Source organism: Schistocerca piceifrons, chromosome X (genome assembly GCF_021461385.2).
Source record: "Schistocerca piceifrons isolate TAMUIC-IGC-003096 chromosome X, iqSchPice1.1, whole genome shotgun sequence".
NCBI classification, from domain to species: Eukaryota; Metazoa; Arthropoda; class Insecta; order Orthoptera; family Acrididae; genus Schistocerca; species Schistocerca piceifrons.
In genome coordinates, this window is record NC_060149.1 from 231569518 (window position 1) to 231593154 (window position 23637).

General features: G+C 42.3%; 1 protein-coding gene across 2 annotated transcripts in view; it reads right to left on the reverse strand.

Moving 5' to 3' along the window:
* LOC124721797 (protein turtle homolog B-like) overlaps positions 1 to 23637 on the reverse strand; it is a 406195-nt gene that overhangs the window by 38276 nt on the left and 344282 nt on the right. For both annotated transcript variants that reach the window (XM_047246920.1, XM_047246919.1), the window contains one exon: positions 14569 to 14737. In XM_047246920.1, coding sequence (XP_047102876.1) covers positions 14569 to 14737 — 169 coding nt within the window. The remainder of the gene's footprint in view (positions 1 to 14568; positions 14738 to 23637) is intronic.

The following is a 23637-nucleotide window of genomic DNA, read 5'->3' on the forward strand; positions in this document are numbered from 1 at the left end:
CGTTCGAGTCTGATACTGTCTAAATGCCACCGATATGGAAGTACATGGCTACTCCGTAAATCACACTAAAATGCCTAACAGTGGGGTGTATACGGCGCAGAATACTGTAGCTTTAATGGAACATTTGTTAATTATGACAGAGAGTGCTCTACACAGCATCACTGCACTTAAATACCACAGGAAGATGTTTGAAAACTACGTTACAGCCATTGCTGTTCTGGATGACGGAGTGTTTCGTTGTAATCAAATTACATTTCGAAATCAGGAGGGGAGTCTCTATGTCATAGAAGACTACGGAAGTGAGTGGATAACTAACTATTCCTCACAAGTAAATTAAATTTCAAAAATCAGTATGGGTTGCATATGCGTATACATGACGTGGAAGACTGTAGTTTTAATGGAAAACTAGTTGGTGGTGTAAGGGAGCAAACACACATACACACACACACACACACACACACACACACGCACACACACACACACACACACACACACAAACACACACGCGCCCGCGCACAGCGTACTGCACTTAAGTAGGATTGACAGATAATTGGACAGTATTTCACAAATAATGAATAATGGTTTTTGTATGCCTTGAATTCCACATGTATTGCATCCAAGAAGTGTTGGAGTAGGCAGATCATCTTGCTTTAAACCTTCGTTGATCTTAGAATGACTGAGTGACCGAAATCACAAACAGCGGATCTCCATGTCAATTCTCCCACTGTCTTAAGCAAGAGAATACCATAGATCTACTCTCACTCCACTACAGCACATACCGCTTCCTGCAAACCTGTTATGTTCACAACACTCTGATGCCTTAGAAATATGTTCTGCGATGACTCTAGAGCTATTAATTTCAGCGTAGCAACATCAAAAGTATCGATACAGCCCCCCTCCACCCCGGCTCACACGCCTGTTGTCGAAGACAGGACTACCGAGACAGGATGTGCCATACTTAGCTATCTACCGCCCCTCGATGTGTCAGTTTGCCGCACAGCCCACTCTATTAGAACGAGCTCCGCCTTCAGGCTTCACCATAAATTCTCGAGTTCCACAGTAACTTTGTAGTCATAATCAGAAATTAACACGTATAGATCTCTTTGTGGTTAAGTGACACATAACATACATCACTTCAACAGCTCAATACTACATAGTCGTTGTTGTCAGTCATGTGAGTCCACATCTGTTCGTGTTGCATAGCTGATCTGCGAAGTAGAAGCGGCATGTGGATGTTGCTAGGATCATACAGGCTACCATGCTGCGTTCGAACATGTAATGAAAAAAAATCAGGGGAATGTGACGTTGTTCTCCGAGAAACATAAAAGGAACACGATGAGCGTGTGAGAGTGTTGGAATGGTAACCGATAATACTGCTGTGATGTTCCCTCCACCAGTCACTGTGCAGTGGAATGCGGCGTATTTGTTTTAGATGTGGGATGTTTGAAGGTGATGGAGTTGTCTACAAACAGGTGGGAAAACCTGTGGTGGGGCTCGTAGTTGACCTAATCGTAGCTAAATCTGTTACACATTAATAGGTCTACAAATCTCATACACTGTCATCGGGTGCATTAACTGTAGTATAATGTCTTGTAGTAAGCATCTGGCGTGAGTGGAAGCAGAATGTGTATGTCGGGCTCAGATTCATTTGCTGGAATGTTAATGGAAGTAGCTCTGTGATTAAACCCCAAATCATTCCTCAGTTCTTACCGTAGCTCTGAATTGTGCTTAGTTGTGTAAAGCAGCTACATAAATGTAAATGATTCAAAGGACAGTGTGTGTTATAAGCTCTGTGACACTGTTAGAATCACATTATGCCGGTTTATCCCATTTGAAAATGGATTATGTAACATTTGCTAAACGCTATGCTTTTAACAAAGACTCTGATACCATCACGCCGTCATATATCTAGCGTAGCGATCATAGGAATATGATAAAGGAGATTAGGACAGGAACGGGGACATATTATGGACAATCATTCGGTGTCAATGAATTGCGGGTGTAACGCCTCTGAATTTCTTTGTGCAGTCCTCGAACACTAAAGGTGCAACAGTAAGGTTTTCCTGGCCATTAAAAAACGTATATCTGGTGTAGCAATAGTACAGGAGGTTAGGCTATATACAGGGCGTACAGATAATCATTTCTACTCTATCATTACGCATGTGGGTGGAATAGGAACGAAAGAATCGATAATACTACCACGGCATAGTCCACACTGTGCACTGTACTACTGTACAGTAGTAGTAGTAGTAGTGGAATATGTATTTAGATGTAGGCTACTATCTAAAGCAGGATTGCGACACCGGTAGGCTAGAGCGATTTGCAGCGGGATGATGACTGGTGGGAGTTGGAGCTGAATGTAGATAAATGTAACTATTGAATCTAAAATAGCTGAAGAGACCTGCTACTGTCCTACTACGTCATCGACAACAAATCACTGAAAACAGTACCAGTAGCAAAATAACTGGACGCAAGTATCCAGTATGTTAGGGTGCTATTTTTTTTACCTTTGTGATAGCTCTCTACATAGCTACTGAGGGGTAGAGACCTAATGGCACCGTACTGCCCCAACGTGATGAGGTTTCGAGATAATTAGCAGGGCTCTGTGATTTGGCCAAGGACATCTAGAGGCAGCCTTACTGGTCAAAAATCAGATAGATACAAATGCCATATATCGAAGACCGGAAGATTCATGAGTATTTGGGGAAAGGGGGGGGGGGGGTGGACAAACGATATGTGACGAAAGGGAGGCTGAGGGGTGGTCTCTTTACCATTGATTCTAAGTGTTGTAAGCCAACATATTACTCCTTCCAACGTAAGTCTCGTGAAATGAGTGTACCGAGAAAATTTTTGTTGTACTATGATGGTTTTTCTCTGAGAGACATTCAGCAACAGAAATTCCGCCTTTCCTTTTCTCGATAAATATGTTAGGGGGCATAGGAAAGAAGAAAGGCCACATTACTGCTGTATTATCTATATATCAATGGACGAAGTTTTTTAATGGAGTAACACTTATGTGCGAGAATATCGCCACTCTCCTTTCCCTGTTTCCAATCACACTACTGACTGTGTTAAACTAGAAACACATCTTTAGACTCTGTAAATTAGATGCATATCATGAAGAGAGAGACAACATTCTTCTGTGGGTTTTGTGCCCCTATAAATGGATGGACTGACATTTCAATAGGTAGACGAAATTTAAATTGTTGATTCCTAGATAAAGTCTTGTGAATAAAGTTGTAGCATTGCTCTGCAGCTCAAAAATTTTGGTCTACAGACAGGCATTCTTTCCACACCCCATAAAAGAGCAAATGCTTGAATCGACCAGCAACGAAAACAGGTTCTAACGTATTTGTAACATATTTAAAGCCCGTTAATTGATGATTATGTAATAAATGTCGCTGGACCAATACCATGAAGCAGCTTGTAGCATCAAGCCGCATGGACAAAGATTTCCAAGGTTTTTTCGATGACTTGTGGAGAATAATCTTAAACATCGTCACCTCAGAACTGACTTGTAATTTAGCATTTTCTTTGACTTGTTCAGTTAAGGAATATAATTACGTTACTTCGACAATTATTATCAGTCCTCCCCTAAGTTGCAGTAGGATAAATAGAGTCCTAGAGACTTTGTGAGTTACTGCGGAGACTGGGTGGATAGTGCACATTCTTCCATGAGTTTTCTTTATCTAAAAATAGATGGACATATATCTTAATAAAAGACTACCTTTACGTTGTTGAGTCATAGACAGAATCCAGTAAATAAACTTACTCTGACTGACAGACAGATTTCCTTCCGTGCGCAAATCAGAAACATTTCTAACTGCAGACGGAAACCAAACATGCTTGACGACTCCTAACAGTGACACAGAGTACATCTGATCACTGCGATAGTGGAACTGGAACGAAAGGATAGCCATCTGCCATAATTGGAGCGTAATTGGCACGCATTCTGTCGGAGTGGTGGAAAATAAAAACTGGAATTGTCAAACCGCAATTGAAGGCGAATTTCATAACGCGTATGGAGTTATATACCTCTGGAAATGAATAAAAGCTTTGTGTCACGTAGAATTGATGTTGTATTCGGCGTAAACGTATACCAACGTGCTGTTAAGGCATATGCTGTGCAGTACCGCAATGATATTGGCTGTACAGATGACTTAACAAAGTCTACAGCACTCGTCTTGCTACGAAGATAAAATTGTTCAACATGATGGCGTATTCTTAGTCTCATTTATGGTACTAGGAGACACGTTACATCAAAAAATTCTTGCACTGTGTGCGTGTATTTAAGACTGGCAGCAATGGTTGACTGACTGGCCGTATTGCCCTACAGTGCACCTGCGAGCCATTGGGGCAGAGGCTTTATCCGGATCCTTTTTTAATCACACTACAAGGGACAAGGAGTGATACAAATTCACAAATTCGTGCATGTAGTCTGCTCCTGTACATAGGGCTACCAGCTTTACTAGTTGCTCTTTAATCGAGATACGTACGGACAAATGTCGCTCGTAGAGGCTGGCTGCAGCCCAGGGTGAATGAGCCGCGCTTTCGCCATCGCTTCTCTCTCCCTGCTTTTGGGCAGGTAAGTGGGATGGGGAAGGGGTGGGTGGAGAGAACAACCACCGGTCAAGACAACTCGACATCTGTAATAGTAACCGTAACGTTTTGTTTATCCACGTGTGGTGTAAGCCGCCTTCGACAAGTAGTGCAGTGGCGCGGGTCCAGTCGACGGCTATGTAACAGCAGCGTGCGGATGGACCGAACTGGGAAAGGTCCTGTTGCACTGTTTTTCCCAGTTTTAAATAAAGAAATAATGATAGCCCTCTTTCCACGGCCTTCTTGATATAAAGACAAGCAGTTCGCGGAGTGGGGTGCGATGCGATAGAAAACGCCGAGTGAAGTTGGGAAAGTAATTGTTTTGTAGTACAGTGCATAGCTCTCCAATTCTTACCCTGGTATTATCGGAGCAAGTGTGGAGGATATTAGCGATGTATATACCAATCTCGTTGTAAATGTTCCAGCTTTTACTTTCTTAAAAGTCCAGTATAATCATACAGTGTTAGGAGAGCTTATAGTTACGTCACTCACTAGAAGTGCAGGTGATAAGTTCATTTTAATTGAAACGTAGGCTTGGTCATACATTGTTGTTAAATAAAAATTGTTAAACACTGAATATCCGTGTAATTTGTTAGCTTACCGCAATGTGGTGCATGTTTCACAGATATTTTTACGCGTGTCTTCCTGAAAAAAATACCTGTTTGTGGAGAAAATCTATAAAATTTAACAAAAAACCTGTATTTACTTCTGTCGCCTTAAAAAAAAATCGGTAAAGTTATAGGCATCTGCAGAATAATAGGAGTAAATAAAAAAACTGCCTAAAAGCTGTAAATAGTGTCATATGTTAGTGGTGTTAGTTATTAAATATTTAAAGCCACATATTTCATGTGTTTTTCCTGAAAATCGATAAAAAAGCAGCTAAATTTGTATTTATGTGTGTTGTTTTAAAAAATCAGTAAAATTAACTACGGAACCTATATTTACATGTATCTTCTTAAAATGTGCAGGAAAACAGCATCGAAACCCATATTCAGCTCTATTTTCTCAAAAAGAGCGAGAAAATAAGTAAAACAGCAAGTAAACGTGTGTCGTCTTAGAAAACTGGTTAAAATTAGCCACGAAACCGCAAGTAGCACCATATGTTGCAGAAAACAGCATTGGGTGTTGAACATTTGCGAGAACTACACTGTTCTGCAAATTTGAGATATGACCTGAATTTACTGATGATGCTGCTTGAGTGAGCCCCAGATTAAGAATGATAGTATTGGGACATCAAGGACCGGTGGAGGCGGTGATGATGGTGTGGGAACGACAAAAAGCAACACAGTGGGGTCGGTGGGGACGATATCATTTTTGGATAATAAATTACCATCATTAAAATCTACATCTGCATCTGTATCATACTCCGCAACGTATCCAAGGTGTGTTGCGGTGGGTACTTTTCGTGTCACTAACTGAGCACTCGATCCCTGTTCCATTCGTCAATAGCGCGTGGGAAAAATGATTGTCAGTAAGCCTCTGTAGTGGTCCCAATTTATTGAATTTTCTCCTCGTGGTCATTGCGCGAGACGTATGTAGAGGGAAGTAATATGTTGTCCGACTCTTCGCGGAAAATGCTCTCTCGAAATTTCGGTAGCAGATCTCTCCGTGATGCACAACGCCTTTCTCCTAATGTCTGCCAAGGGAGTTTGTTGAGCATGTCAGTAACGCTCTCTCGCCGTCTAATCGATCCCGTGTCGAAACGCGCCGCTCTTCGTTGGATCTTCTCTATTTCTTCTGTCAGTCCTACGGGATCCCACATAGATGAACAATACTCAAGAATCAGTCGAACAAGGGCCTTATAAGCCACTTCCTTCGAAGATGAGTTTACATTTCCTTAAGATTCTTCATATGAATCTGCGTCCGGCACCTGCTTTTTCCACTACTTCTTTTATGTGGTCATTCCATTTAAGATCGCTCTGGACAGTTACTCCTAGATATTTTACGGTAGATACTGTTTCTAGGGGTTTGTCATTAATAGTATAGTTGTGAGTAGTGGATTTCTTTTCCTATGTATGCACAATATGTTACTTATATTTACGTTCAGGGTCAACTGTCAGAGCTTGCGCCATTCAGCAGTTCTCAAGAAGTCATACTGCTAATCGTTGCTACCTTCTGGCGCTGCTGCTTTGTTATAGAGAACCGCATCATCTGCTAACAGTCTTAGAGAGCATCCGACTCTTTCTACTACATCATTTAAATAAATTGTAAACAGTAACGGTCCTATTCCACTTCCTTGGGGTACTCGGGAAATTACCCTTACACCTATCGACTTTGTTCCGTTAAGAGCGACGTGTTGAGTTCAGTCTGCAAGGAAGTCTTGAATACAATCGCAGACCTGCTCCAGTACTCGATAAGCTAGTATTTTTTTTTTCACTAAACGGCAGTGTGGCGCGGTGTCAAATGCCTTCCTGAAGTCAACGAATACGGCATCAACCTGAGCGCCTTTGTCTACGGCGCTGTAGATCTCATGGAGGAACAGAGCGAGCTGGATCTCTGCGGAATTCATGTTGATTTTTATAGATGAGATTTTCATTCTGCGTAAACGTTGTAATTCTTGAGCATAAAACATGTTTCATAATTCTACAACAGGTTGACGTCAACGACATAGGTCTATATTGTATGCATCTGTCCTACGGCCCTCCTTAGAAACTGTAATGACCTGCGCTTTCTTCCAGTCGCTAGATATGCTTCGTCGCTCAAGCGATCTACAATACATTACTACTAGAAGTGGAGCAAGTTATTTCGCATAATCTTTGTAGAATTTTATAGTAACCTCATCTGGTCCTGACGCCTTTCCACTACTAAGCGATTGTAGTTATTTTTCTATTCCGCCATCGGTTATCTCAGTATCTGCCATTTCGACTTTCGTACAACGTTTGAAAGAAGGGATCGTGTTACGGTTTTCCGAGGTGAAACAATTTCGCAAGACCGAATTCAGTATTTCGACCTTCTCTCTGTTATCTTCCGTTTCTGTTCCAGTATGGTCGCTGAGTGAACGAATATCTGATTTTGACTCACTTACTGATTTTATATGCGACCAAAACATCTCAGGTTTTTACTCAGATCTGTTGACAAAGTTTTACTTGCAAAATCAAATGACAGTTATCACATAAAAAAAAGGTTCAAATGGCTCTGAGCACTATGGGACTTAACATCTGAGGTTATCAGTCCCCTAGAACTTAGACCTACTTAAACCTAACTAACCTAAGGACATCACACACATCCATGTCCGAGGCAGGATTCGAACCTGCGACCGTAGCGGTCGCGCGGTTCCAGACTGAAGCGCCTAGAACCGCTCGGCCACAACGGACGGCTATCACTTTAAACAAAAGTACTTGATCACCTGGATAAATATGAAACAAAGGCTGCCATATTGCCTATAAATTATAGTAATTACCGTGACAGTTATTGCCCATTAATTATGTCCCAAATAAACAAAACATGCAATCAAGTAAACGGTTTGTTTACATAAAGGTCATCAAATTAGGTTAGTGCAACTGGGTAGTTTGTTTACATAAGTAGAATAATGGGTCCTTTGTCGCAAACCAGCCTATGCCCATTATTATTATGGAGATGTAGTATCTTTGTGTTCTCTGAGTTAGCAGTCTGTTCCGTAGTTTTCGGTGGGTGTCCTTGGTCTGGCCACCACGCCTCTGTCAATGATTGACATCCATAGCTGAAGCCCTCGGCATATCATTTAGCACATGGCATAAGAAACGAATGCTTAGTTCAAGTTTAACATTCAGGTGAAACCGGTCATGTGGAAAGAATGATGTAAATAGGGCAGCGATGAATAGGTGGAGACAAAAAGAAGAATGCACAGGACAAGGGCAAGGAAAACGTCAATAGCAACCTTCCTGTTATCTGGGTAATGTGGATCCGAGACTGCACAAGTAAATGCAAAACACGGATGATCCTAAATATACATGTTTTTACCAAAACCTGGTATTTACTGTAGTTACAAAAAATATTACGTGAGAGATTTGAAAGTCAATTGCATTACTCACGCGTCACTCGCCGGGAACTGACAACTTGTTTATAATCTTGCACTTAAAACACACTGTATTTTGTGCCACTTAATTTCAGCTCACTTTCGGGAAAGAACTGCACAATTTTGTCCTTTTCTGTTTTTCATTCACTTTTTCCTGACGGCAGTTCCCATTTTCCAGAGAGTCGAGACATCGGTATAGTCAAACGAAATTGTCATGAACACTAGGAACGTTGCCTATCTGAAAACAGCCGCTTTTTCAGGTAGTCATTGTCAGTATCTATGGCGGCCTTAATGGAACACGGGAATGCGTACAGCAGAAGATGATTGGACCGTTTCTTCTTTGTCCACAAAAAAACGTAACCGATTATGTAGCACTTTATGGACAGTTGATCTTGCTTCCTGCGATTCGCATGATGTACGACGGTATGACTTCTGGGGCCTGCGTTGAAATAAAGCTTTTACTCTGCCTACACGTGCTTGAGACACAGCGGACAATCCTCTTCGAGGAAGGTCTTTGACACAGCCTGTCTCTTATAGTTTCTGAACCATCTCATTATGCTTGTTTTTGCCGTTGGCCCCTCCTATACTGGCGCCGATAATTCCGCAGTACCGTCGTCATAGATTTGGGTTCAGCATATCAGAGCAGGCTGTATTTAGATTTCCCTTGGCTTACTTAAATCGCTTCTGGTGAATGACAAGATTACATCTGAAATAAAGCTACTACTGATTCCCTACTGTATCCAGTTCAGCCATTTCGTGGTCTGACCCATATTTAGGTGGCCTCGCACGTCTCCTCGTCATTTAAAGCGTTTAATCTCTGTGATGTTTATCTTTGACCCGTTAGCGACACTAGAAACGTCGGGACTGTGGGATGAAACGTTGCAAATGAAAGCTTGAATACGGACTTTTGTGTTTTCCAAAAAAATCGCGCTTTCATCGAAGTGTAGAAGATGAACACATCAAAGATTGGTGCCATATTTAACAATTGAACAATATCTGGTCCTGAAGCCAAACATTAGGCGTCAGATAGGACACCTGGTCAATTATGTTCCTTTTGAGTATGAAGTAACCGCAGCTGCAGGGGTCGACAATATTAATTACAATAATTAGTTAGTTAAAACAACAGTGTTATTGTTTCACACCTATTAAGCAAATAAAAGGCCTATATTCCATGGTGGACTCTATTAAATTCTTAACAGGGTATGATTCACCAACAGAAAAGGGTTTTCATCATTCATCTCGATTTTGACTAGCAATGAGGAAAATATTCAGATTATATTACAATAGTTTTGTTTTTTTGTTAAAATTTAAGTAATTTTAAACTAATGAACACCATTCGTGCTTTGGTACTGGAATAGGCGGCCTCAGAGTTCGTCCCACAACGTATTACACACATATATTTCCTTACAGTTAGGGTGTTATCTACACGCCTACAACGTATTCGTTCCATCGCAGCCATTCTGCGCTGCAGTCACTACTTATTAATAACTCCACCAGGGTAGGATGTAACTCGAGACTTTAACGCATTTCCTTTCTTCTGTAACATTTAACAGCCCGCCTCTGTAGCTCAGTGGTCAGCGTGTCTGGTTGCAATGCAGAGGAACCTCTTTCGATTCACGGTGCGGCAAAGGATGCTTATTTGATGGGAGGAATGGAATGGGGTGCATTCAGCCTAGTGAGGAGCTACTTAAGTGAGAAGTGGAGGCTCTAATCTGAAGAAAGTGGACAACGACCAGAAGAGCCACGTGCTGACGCCCTCTACACAGCAACCAGTGACGTCATTGGCACAGTATGACACGGTTGTCGGTCGGTTCCGATTGGCCGTTCAGGGCCATAACGCGGAGCTTTGCTTCCTTGTAATTGTTAATAGGCGCAGACAACCGAGCGCAGAGTCATTGTTCCTACGTGGAAGCTGTGAGACATTTACAGCTTCAAGTGTGGTGTTCGTTCTTGGCTGCAGTCCCCTATACTCGCGAAATGTGCAAATGTGATGTACTATAGGAAAGCGCATTACCGAAATTTTAAATTAAACTTTTTTGCGTAGTTGTTTGAGGTTGCTAACAAAGAATAAAAGACAGCATTCTTGTTATTTGTGGGAATATTTTCTGTAATGGACGAAAGTAAGAAAACTGTACAGTGCAATATTTGTAGTCAAACATAATGTGGTTCAAAACGACTGTGAATAACCAGAAAAAGCATCTGGAGCGAAGAAAATGAACAATAAAACTACATGCAAAGTACTACAGTAATGCGAACTATTTTTCCAGTTTCAGTGTACTTGATAACCTACGTGGAACCTACTAAATAATTAGTAGGTTTCAGGAACCTAGTACCTGGCTGGAACTGGAACATTCTAAGGTAATACAAGTCATTAACAGTTTAGCAAATCCCTACAGGAGGCCCACTTATTACCATGTATTGTGATGACGATATCATTATAACGTGAAATAATGCATTTAATTATGCAGTGAACTTATTTTGCTTACGATAGAAAAAATGGCGAACTTACTGTCAGCCACGAACCTAGTGAGTACGCGATCTATGCATGAGGATGCTGAAAGACTATTGCTATCTGTCTCCAGACAACAATGTGATCAGCCAGTGATATTTCACATCCGCATTTGTGTCAATGAGAGAGTTGTACAATTTGTGGATGGTTTAAGAAATATCCCAGTGGGGTCACCGCAACGCATTGTGCATTTGGTGTTAACTGTACCAGCCAGCTATTTGCATACCAATCGGTCAACAATAGTAACAATGAGTATAAAGTGCGGCCTAACGGCGTACGATACGATCGATATTTACAAACTATCAGATTGGTATTTTAAACATCGATGTTTCAATATCGATACTGAAATATATGAAACATCGTAAGTCGATGTTAAAGACGTAATATGGACCTTCGATGTTGGTAGCGAAGCAGGCTTCTAGTTACTACTTTCAATAATTAATTCGTCACTTGCTCAAATCTTTTTCTGGGTATATCTCGTATTGACGTCAGTGCAGCTGCTAATGGAGTAGAACCAGAATTTCGAAGACAAAGTTATAATTCGTGTGTTACCAATAGGCTCAATGTGGTAAGGACTGACAATCTGTCTGTGTTGATTACTGGTGAGCAAAGGATTGCAGAGTGATTTCAACAAAGTGTAGTAGAAATGATTAGCTAAGAAAAGAATTAAACCTCAAACTAAATAAAGAAGTATCCACTAAATGGAATTAAACGTTCTATATGACTGGAAGCAGCTGCAAAAATCCTTCAGTGACTAGTAATATCATATATTGACATGCTACAGCACCACCACTAACAGCGGCAAATTTTTAGTTCTGGCATATGGTTGTGAATATTCTATGGCCTGCGACTACGTGAGAAACTTGCGTAAGGAAAGTACGTTGCTAGCGGTAAAGTAATCCCAATAATAAGGATACAGAATATCAAAATATCCGGCATGCAACCTATGCAGACTATTGAAGAGATTCTCTGGAGTAACATCATAATAGAAATCCAAAAGCGGCTTGCTAATTACTGAATATGTTAACACTTTAGCGATTTCAAGATGGTTAATCAAGTTCGAAAGCAATCAAAATTATCAAGTTTTGCTAGCAGCTGTTGAAACAATCACCAGTGTGGATTACCAACACCTTGATTCACTGCTGTAAAACAGGGAAACCGAGTTTGATTTATGGACTGAACATTACAAACAACACAAGAAAGGAATAATTTGCATACTGGAATGGAAACGCACCTACCGTCACAGTTCCGTTATTATCTGAAAGATCGCCTTTAGGTCTTACACAAGATTCATCAGATGTATGGAATCACGTTGTTGGTACTACCTAAATAAATCTACAGAAAATTGCACTTAAATACACTGTCCGAAAGAGATTAGTACACCTGGTGACGTCGATTTTAATCTGATGACGGCATATGCCACCTGGGGGTAGTAGATGCGCTGATAATGGTTTCCGCGTTATCCACCATAAGCTAGTGTAGTGACATAGTTACCAGGGCGCCATCTGTGTCTACCCTTTGATGTGGAACGCTCAAAGCCAGAAGGCTTAGTGTGCTGCAAACGTGTGAAGCAAGCAGACAACCATGCCACGGAGATGCACACGTGTTTCCTACAGCCAACTGAGTGGGTTTGAAAGGAGTCAAATTGTGGCCTTCGGAGTGTCTGGATGGTTCTTTCGGAGAATTGCCACACATGTTGGACGTGCTGTGTCAGTTATGCAACGATGCTGGTATCAGCGGTCATGTGAACATTCTCATATACGTGGATGAGGTTTTGGACGTCCATGCAGCACAGACAACCGCCAGGATCATCGCTTTGTAAGAGCAGCAATGGCACACCATACAGCTAACACGGCACAGATAAGAGGGCTTGTAAGACGTGTCAACACGAACTGTTGCGAACCGGTTATTAACAGTGGGACTACAGGCAAGCACACCTCTAGCCCGTTTTTCACTCACGCCACAGCATCGATGTGCACGGATCGCCTGGTGCCGTCAGAGGATCACTTGGCTAATGGAATGGCACGCCTTGTCTTCAGCAATGAAAGCAGATTCTGGTAGCACGCAAGTGATAGTCATTTGCGGGTACGACATATACCTGGTGAAGGCTGTCTCGCAAAGTGCATTCGTGCAAGATACACTGGCCCCTCCCTTGGCCTTATGGTCTGGGGTGCGATAAGCTACAACTCTCGTTCACTTTTGGTGCTTCTGGAGGGGACGCTAACCAGCGCTCGGTACGTACAGAATGTTGTTAGTTCCGTTCTTTTTTCCGTTCTTGCATCAGGAAGGTGATGTGTAGTTCCAATAGAATAATTCTCGCCCAAACGCTGCCCGTGCTCTGCATCTGATATCTGTGCACGATTCACGGCAGCACCTTCCTTGGCCAGCATCGTCTCCGGACTTATCTCCAGTCGAGCACTTGTGGGATATGATGGGACGAGAAGTAACTCGTGCAATTCTTCAACCAACAACTCTTGCAGCACTATATGAACACGTCGAGCAGGCGTGGCATAACTTATCCCAGGACAGTATTCATCTGTACGATCGACGGAATGCTAGAGTCAGAGCCTGCATTGACGCCCGTGGAGGCTACATCACGTACTAATATGGGTGTTATTGATCTGTAAAAGTAATCATTTGATGTACTCCATGTGCACTGTTGCAACAATAAATCTTGAGTGAACTGAAAACCTCTGAAAGGATGTACTATTTTTTTTCCAGCAGTATATTTGAGCTGTGTAGTAACTTTTTCAGCTTCTGAAAAATATCCTCCAAAGCAGGACATGCTTTCTGTCAAGGACACAATTGACTGAAATACATTAAATATATTCGCAATTGCGAATATGGACGAACATCAGCTGTAGAACTGAATGACGACCGTGAAACTTTGTGCCGGTCCGGGAGTCGAACCCGTATTTCACGCTTATCGCGCGCGGTCACCTTACCATTTGCTAGTCAGACCCAGACTTCCACATGTCGTCAACCATGCGTCTGCAATCTGTACTCGTACATCATTTATGTGTATTGCCATACAGGTGGGGTGTTTGACTTGAAAGTCGCTTGCCCGGTGTCGGCGGATAAATACGATATTGCAGTGCCTGTTTTATTCTCAATACAATGCAATATTTTTTCAGACATGCATGCATGTCCAAAGGAACGTTGCAGCGTATTCTGAATAACACAGGCACTACAGTATCGTACAATTGGCTGAAGTGAAACTTCTCTCAAGAATGTTACTTTTACAGTCAGCAGACAAAATTTTGAGGGATAATTAATGATTAATTAATGCTGCATTTATCGATTAATTATATGATATTACATGTATTTGTATGTTGCTTTTTTGCCGTTCTATAAATTTGTCATTTAACATCGATTATTATCATCCATCGACGTTTGGATATCGATCATGAAATCGAATTTAACATGGACGATTTACAATCCCGCTCATGGGCGCAATGGTACCGACCGTGCAGCACGTGGACTGTGACGCGCGCGACGTCAGCGTTGCTGGGCCGGCACGAGTAGTCGCCGGAGTCCCTCGGGTGGGCGTCCTGCACCAGCAGGTAGCTGGTCGTCACCTCGCCCTTGTCGGTGATCACCGACACGCCGCCCCGCGCCGAGTCGTAGCTGATCACCTGCGCAAAACAATTCTCTCATAGTGTCTCACTGCCATCGTCTTTTCAAAGTACAGATACACTATCTGATCAAAAGTATCCGGACACCTATTAGTCGACATTAACATGGAGTGTGTCCTCCCTTCGCCTTATGACAGCTTGAAATCTGCTGGGAACTCTTTCAAGGAGGTGTCTGAATATCTGTAGCGGAATGACAGCCCAGGAACGTTATTTTTCACTAACCGTTATTTCACAGATGCTGCTTGATGACAGGACGCATTGTATGTTGACACATACAGTCATCAAAAAAATGGCTCTGAGCACTATGGGACTTAACATCTGAGGCCATCAGTCCCCTAGAACTTAGAACTACTTAAACCTAACTAACCTAAGGACATCACACACATCCATGCCCGAGGCAGGATTCGAACCTGCGACCGTAGCAGTCGCGCGGTTCCGGACTGAAGCGCCGAGAACCGCTCGGCCACCGCGGCCGGCACACAGTCATCGTCTCCGAACTGTTGTTCTACTGTACGCATTACACAGTGCTGCAAATATCTGTCCGCATATAGCGTTTTCTGAAGAGCAATAAGGGGACCACACCCTAACCACGGAAAACACTCCTACACTGAAACACGAGTTCCTCTGTACTTCACAGTTGGCGCTACACATGATGTCAGGTAACGTTCTGTAGGCATTCGCCAAATCCAAGCCCTTCCATTGGATTGGCACAGCGTATGTGTGATTCATCACTCCAAATTATTAGTTAACGGTCCTCCACTGTCTACGGGCGTCTCTTGTTACACAACTTCAAACATCGCTTAGCACTGAGTACAGCTTACGAATACCTGCTCGACCATCGTACCCCCACTCCATACGCACCGCCGTTGTGCTAGCCGGTAGCAGTTTGGAACTCACACATGATTCCTTCCGCCGATTTCATGCGAGATTTTACAACTACACTCGCAATGCTCGGCGGCCCCTGAGCGTCAATAAAGAACTTCGCCAGGTCTTGGGTTAGCTGTGGTTGTTCTCACACGTTTCCATTTGACAGTCACAACACCAACAGTCGACACAGGTAGCTTTAGAAGTGTTGAAATGTTGCTGCTGGATTTGTTACTCAGGTGACATTCAATCATAAATGTACGAAGTCACTGAACTCTCCCTATCGACAGACTTGCTATTATTGCTTCTCTATTGACAACGCATTACTCCCCGCCTGCCGGCCGGGCTGTCCCATAGTGCTCAGAGCCATTTGAACCATTTTGAACTCCCCACCTCCTTTTATAGTGGCGGGTCTGCCTCTCGTGGCTTCTGGTGGCCACGTCCACATTAAATAAAAGGGACCATATACTTTTGATGAGTTGGTGTAATCCCGGAATACAGGAGTCTCAGTTTGCATGGGACAAAATTCACTGTTTATTAAGACAAATCTAAAGTAAATGTTCTCTACGTTTGCAGCAAAGCCGATTCGCGACGCTCTATAGCCTCCCATATCCTTGAGACTCTGGCTTGCTGCCGTCCTTCTATCAATACGTTACACGTTCCATTCGGCTTCAGACACTCGATGTCCTTTTTCGGAGTAATTTCAATTCTTTTCGCCTCCAAGAATATGAACTTATCCATCTAATCTACTCTTATCTCTAACCATAACCTACCCGACCCATCACAAATGAACGCTGCAACCCACCGTATCTTAGTTCACCTGTCAACCCACACATCTCCTAACCGCTACATCCCACCTACTAGTTCCTTCCAACTTGTATAACCAACATTACTTTCCGTGTAACATTCTCCATAATACATCCCACATCCCAAATCCCCATCCACAGCTACCACAAGCCCCCATCATATCACCCTCATCGCATCATAAACATCTCTCATTTTACATTTCAAATGTTTTGCACTAAAAATGTAAATAGTGTAATGCAGTGATAGAAGAGCGACACTTTGGCTGCTACCAGCCCGCTCTTACAGTTAGAAGTGAGGACGAAAATAACTTAAAAACCGAGTGATTACGACTAGTATCCAAAATCTCACCTTATTACGAAGCGAAAGTATATTTTCGAAATAGATCGTCGGACGGTTAACATAAGAAGGTAAGATATCTGGATTACAAATTGCCAAAACACATAATTGTAAAAGTCCTGACACATAAGATATACTCAATGTAACAGTCTATCCCATAACAATGAAATTGTTAATCGGGGATTTGGTTACCCTTGGTTGCCACACATGCTTGGTAGTGACGTGGCGTACTTCCGATGAGGTGCTTCAAAAGCTCTGTTAGCAGAGTATTCAAGTCGTGAGAAGCCATCTCACTACTACATGTTAGACATGATCTACAAGATTCGGAGTCAGATATTTCTCTGACCATTCCATTAAATGGGTATTCTTACCAGCGTCGGTTAAGCCGTAAACTTGTTTAAGAGATTGTATTCTGTTCACGACGAAGGTGCAAATATGATCGAGGACTGCACACATTAGCACAACATACAGGTACCTAACTCTGAGCAGGCAGTACAATTACGATTTATGGGGAATATTGTTCGTCTTTTATTTTTCAATGTGTACCTTTCGCCGAATTTTTTTATCTTTTCGATGTTGCTATAATATAATCAAGATCTACGTTACTGATATGTAAGTGCAGTGACTTTCTCGAGCGAACTACGAATTTCTTCAGTATTTCTAAAGGAGTGTTTGAACTGCATGCCCATAGTTGACTTTACATGTAAATTTGCTGGTCTTCCTCTACATCTACATCAACATCTACATGGATACTCTGCAAATCACATTTAAGTGCCTGGCAAAGGGTTCATCGAACCACCTTCACAATTCTCTATTATTCCAATCTCGTATAGCACGCGGAAAGAACGAACACCTACATCTTTTCGTACGAGCTCTTATTTCAATTATTTTATCGTGGTGATCGTTCCTCCCTATGTAGGTCAGCGTCAACAAAATATTTTCGCATTCAGAGGAGAAATTTGGTGATTGGAATTTCGTAAGAAGATTCCGTCGCAACGAAAAACGCTTAATGATGTCCAGCCCAAATCCCGTATCATTTCAGTGACACTCTCTCCCATATTTCGCGATAATACAAAACGTTCTGCCTTTCTCTGAACTTTTTCGATGTACTCCGTCAGTCCTATCTAGTAAGGATCCCACAGCGCGCAGCAGTATTCTAAAAGAGGGCGGACAAGCGTAGTGTAGGCAGTCTTCTTAGTAGGCCTGTTACATTTTCTAAGTGTCCTGCCAATAAAAAGCAGTCTCTGGTTAGCCTTCCCCTCAACATTTTCAATGTGATCCTTCCAATTCAAGTTGTTCGTAATTGTAATACCTAGAGATTTAGTTGAATTTACAGGCTTTTAGATTAGACTGATTTATCGTGTAACCGAAGTTTAACGAGTTCCTTTTAGCACTCATATGGATGACCTCACACTTTTCGTTGTTTAGGGTCAACTGCCACTTTTTGCACCATTCAGATATCTTTCATAAATCGTTTTGCAGTTTGTTTTGATCTTCTGATGACTTTATTAGTCGATAAACGACAGCGTCATCTGCAAACAACCGAAGACGGCTGCTCAGATTGTCTCCAAAATCGTTAACATAGATAAGGAACAGCAATGGGCCTATACCACTACCTTGGGGAACGCCAGAAATCACTTCTGTTTTACTCGATGACTTTCCGTCAGTTACTACGAACTGTGACCTCTTTGACAGGAAATCACAAATCCAGTCACATAACTGAGACGATATTCCATAAGCACGCAATTTCACTACGAGTCGCTTGTGTGGTACAGTGTCAAAAGCCTTCCAGAAATACGGAATCGATCTGAAATCCCTTGTCAATAGCACTCAGCACTTCATGTGAACAAAGAGCTAGTTGCGTTTCACAGGAACGATGGGTTTAGCCCATGTTGACTGTGTGTCAACAGACCGTTTTCTTCGAGGTAATTCATAATGTCCGAACGCAATATATGTTCCAAAATCCTGCTGCATATCGACGTTAGAGATATGGGCCTGTAATTTAGTAGATTATTACCCTTCTTGAATATTGGTGTGACCTGTGCAACTTTCCAGTCTTTAGGTACGGATCTTTCGTCGAGCGAACGGTTGCATATGATTGATAAATATGGAGTTAATGCATCAGCATACTCCGAAAGGCGAGCGGCAGTCATGTTGGTAACCCACCATTTTCAGGGGCGTCTCCAGACACTTTTCGGTCAGCAATTTCATTGAGTGGAGTACAAATGTCTTCAGTGATAAGTCTCGCTTCGAACTGAGCCCCGATGACCAGCGGAAACGTGTCTGGAGACGTCCCGGACAATGGTGGGATGCTAGTCTAAATGTTGTCCGCTTTACGGCCCGACGACCAAGAGTGGAGGTCTGGGGTAGCATTTCTTTTCATAGCACCCTTACAGCACAGCGGTACGTCGACGAGATTCTACGGCAAGCCATCCTGGGCTTAAATTTCAGTAAGACAATGCCGTTCGACACAGGGCGAGAGTTTCTGCTGCTTTTCTTGGTGCTTATCAAAAACTACCTTAGCCAGCAAGGTCGCCAGATCTCTCGCAAGTTGAGAAGTTTTTGAGCATTATGGGCAACACCCTTCAACTAGCTCAGGATTTTGACGATCTAACGCACCGATTGAGCAGTATTTAGGATGATATCCCTCAGAAGGACATCCAGCAACTCTGTCAATCGATGGTAAGACGAATAACTGCTTGCATAAGGGCCGGAGGTGGAGCAACGCGTTGTTGACTTGCTCAATTTGTGAAACTCTTTTTCTCGAATAATTCATAGAATTTTTCTGAAATTGTAATCATTTGTTTGTCTGTATATGCACGTCGCATCTACCAATTTCCGTCTCATTCGGAAAATTCCTTCGTGGCTCGTCGTTTTTTTTTATGCCTTAGAGTGTAATTCACACTAAAAAATATATTTTTCTGTACAGAGCTGTATTTCAATACATAACCTCACTGGCACAACCCGAAAATGAACATCACCACAATTCAGATTATAATTATATGAATATGGTGTCTGTTCTTTCGGACATGTCTGAAAGAATCAATGTGGGACGAACGACGAAAGTGTGCGTTAGGTCAGTGTGCCGAAATTTCTCGGTAAGGAGCTGTTTTTTTTTTTATGCCTTAGAGTGTAATTCACACTAAAAAATATATTTTTCTGTACAGAGCTGTATTTCAATACATAACCTCACTGGCACAACCCGAAAATGAACATCACCACAATTCAGATTATAATTATATGAATATGGTGTCTGTTCTTTCGGACATGTCTGAAAGAATCAATGTGGGACGAACGACGAAAGTGTGCGTTAGGTCAGTGTGCCGAAATTTCTCGGTAAGGAGCTGTGGCAGCAGGCGATAAACGCGAATGTCCTTGCTAACAGTACATCGTCTGCGGCGCCTCTCCTACGCTCGTTATCATAACGATTGGACCCTAGACGACTGGAAAACTGTGGCTTGCTCAGATGAGTCCCGATTTCAGTTGGTAAGAGCTAATGGTAATGTTGCGCTGACCGCACGAAGCCATGGATCCAAGTTGTCAAGAAGGCATTGTGCAAGCTACTGATGGCTCCAAAATGAGCATCGAATCCAGGTCTCCTACTTACAACGCAGGTGTACTACCTATTTAGCCACATTGGCACAGCGGTTCGCCCAACTGCACGGATTACCCTGGGACGACTCCCTCCTCTATCCAAATTCTCACTGCCGCCCCAGTCTGCTTTAAATTCCCCCTTACACACGAACAGACTTGCCGAGGCTCCCAATCTTATGGAATAGCACCTCAGCATCGAACATAAATAGGGGGTCCAGCCTGACACCCAAGTGCAGGTATCTATACAAATTAAAATGACACAATTTCAGATATTTTATTGGTCTCACACAGATATTATTTTAGGTATACAGACTGAAGCCGCAAGTGAAAATTTGCAGCAAGGCCGCGAATCGAACCTAAGTCTTGTGTTTCATGTGTAATGGGGAATTTCAAGTAGACTGGGGCGGCAGAGAGAATTAGGATCGAGGAGAGTCGTGCCAGGGTAATGCGTGCAGTTGGGCGAACCGCTGTGCCAGTGTGGTTTCGTAGCTAGTGCACCTGCGTTGTAAGTAGGAGAGCCGGGTTCGATTCCCAGGTTTCGTGCAAATTTTCACTTCCTGCTTCAGTCTATATACACGAAACGATTAATTAATTTTGCAAAAGATATTAAATTGGATGAAATCAATGCTCTGCTGGTGGCCACAATCGTATGCACCGTTTGGATTTTACATGAAAAAACAGTCGCCCTCGTGCGGATTTTACGTGAAAAAACAGTCATCCTTAAATAACTTCAGACTGGAACGAGGCTTATGGTCCTAATTTGGCGTGCCTGTTCATCGTACCTTGGTCTAAAATAAGCATTAATCGTTTGAAAAAAATCTTGATTGTTTTTGATATTATGTGCAGAAAACTCGTTTTTCTAGGAAGTTTTTGAAGCGCGCCACTTCTGTACTTTGAACATTTACGAATCGGTTAAAACGTCGCACGAAGGTAGATAACCAGATAAAGTCAAAACCGTTTTTATTTTATTCAGTAATCTTTATCCACTAACGAGATACGATGGTTTAAAGTTGAGCTAAATGTAGCACGCTAAATTCGTTCTTCGGTGAATTGAAGTCGCGGAAACGCTTTAAAGCACTGATCATCAAACTGCTGCCCGCGGGCTGCATGTGGCCTAAATTAAATATTCGTCCGGCCCTTAGTTCTCAGACTATTTTATAACAATATGCATTTAGCAGCTAATTGGCGAATGCAAAAAGCATCAACAACCGTTAAGAGCTTCTTAAGACTGCAATGTTCACGCTCAGTAACAAATAAAAATACTTACATAGACAGTAATGTTATAAGATGTGCTTAATTTTAATTGAAGCTGGTGAATTCGGTTGTGATCAAAGTAAAATTAGCCGCTTGCCTCAGGGGCAGAGGGGTGACTGGCACGGCCACTGTGGGGTTACGGGATGTGAGAGAGCGTATGTTGCATTGTTTGTCTTCCATTACAGACAACTTACGGGTGTACACGATTCGTACCGATCAGCTACTGTTTTATAAATTTTGACACTGATGTAACACAGATTCTTGAATGTGCATTGTGGAGACGGTCATCTTCAAATGCTGTTATAATACAATGCAGTGAGTAGAAGAAAACTGGTATTTCATTCATCAAACTTCATAAGAGCAAATATTATTATTAACCCAAGTCATACACACACATATTGGAACCAACAACACTTCACCACGCAAATATAGTGTCACAGCTTATAGACCTCTCAGGTGGGCAGCAATCTGAAATGCGCCACAATCAGCAAGAAGTGTTCCGAAAGGTACCGACATGAAGCGATCAGTACTTTGGGCTGCCTGCCAAGTTCACACGTGTCTGTTATAGAATAATACTATCAATAACAAAAAGAACCAATAATTATAGAAGTTCAATTTTTGAGCGCTCTTCAAATTATAGAGACGTGTGTGGTCGAGGTTTTATTTAAAATTTTCTCCTTGTAATTACCACCGCGAAAATGGCTTAGCATGGGCAGAAGGTTTACCCATCGTGCAGCAGGTGTTAACTGCATCTACAGTGCGATTAATATTATATTGCATTTGACTGTTTGGAGCTTGTGTTATATGTATCTGACTGTGCCAATCATTTCTTGCAGTCTAGTCTATAAAATGTGCATAGGTGCTATCTGCCCGACATGCGCTCTGTTACAACCCTCAATGCGTCACTACAGGTTGTTGGTTGTACGTGACTCCGCTGCCAAATCGAAAATATACTGTAGGAATTACAGTAGGCGTGCGAAAAGTTGGCTTGCCACTTTAGGGACAAAGCGGTGTGCGGGGGCAGATACATTGTCGTTGGAAGGTGAGGGGGTTCGATAGAGGAAAGTTTTCTGTTTCTCTTCCAGTGCTGATAACTCAATGGCGTGTGTGCTTTGTACTGATCAGGTGCTAAGGTATGAATTTCAAACGGAAGTAACATGGATTCTTGAGTGTGCGTTATAGAGACGGTTTCCTTTGAACGCGGTACATATTTGTAACAAGGAATATTAAAATTAATTAAGTTCGTTGTAATGAAACGCAATGAGAAGAAAAATAATGGAATTCAAGTAATTTAGTTAATGTTTGTAATCGTGTCTCCTATTGTAATATTGCGTTTAAATGCAAATTCAAGTACTTGTTATAAATCAAGTAATCATCCGTTCACACAGACAGCACAACACATTTTCAGGCAAATTATGGTCCCAATTACGGTACGCTGAGGGTGACAGCAATCTGAAGCAGAGAACAGACTACACGAAGTGTTCCGAATGGTGCCGATTTATAGGGATTATTACTTGGGGGCAAGCAGCTACCTTATTGCATCCTTACTATAGCTAGTCTATCGGGGGCTCATAACATACTAATTTATGTTGGTTACCAATTGGTAATAAGACAGATGAATTAGCAGTCCGAGGTACCACTCAATCAGTATTCGCTCTTGAGCAAGTTTGACGATTATTGTTACGTGCATAATGGTCTGAGGCGCCTCGCCACGGTTCGCATGACTCCATGACTCCCCCCCCCCCACCCCCTGTCAGAGGTTCGAGTCCTCCCTCGGGCTTATGTATGCATGTGTGTGTGTGTGTGTGTGTGTGTGTGTGTGTGTGTGTGTGTGTGTGTGTGTTGTCCTTAGCGTAAGTTAGTTTAAGTTAGATTATGTAGTGTATAAGCCTAGGGACCGATGAACTCAGCGGTTTGGACCCATAGGGACTTTCCACAAATTTCCAATTGGGTTGGGGAACCAACACATGTTGGTGCTGATTTAAGAATTTAAGACGACGTCAAACGCGCCAATACGGTCCAAGATGCATAGGTCAAGAAGGTCC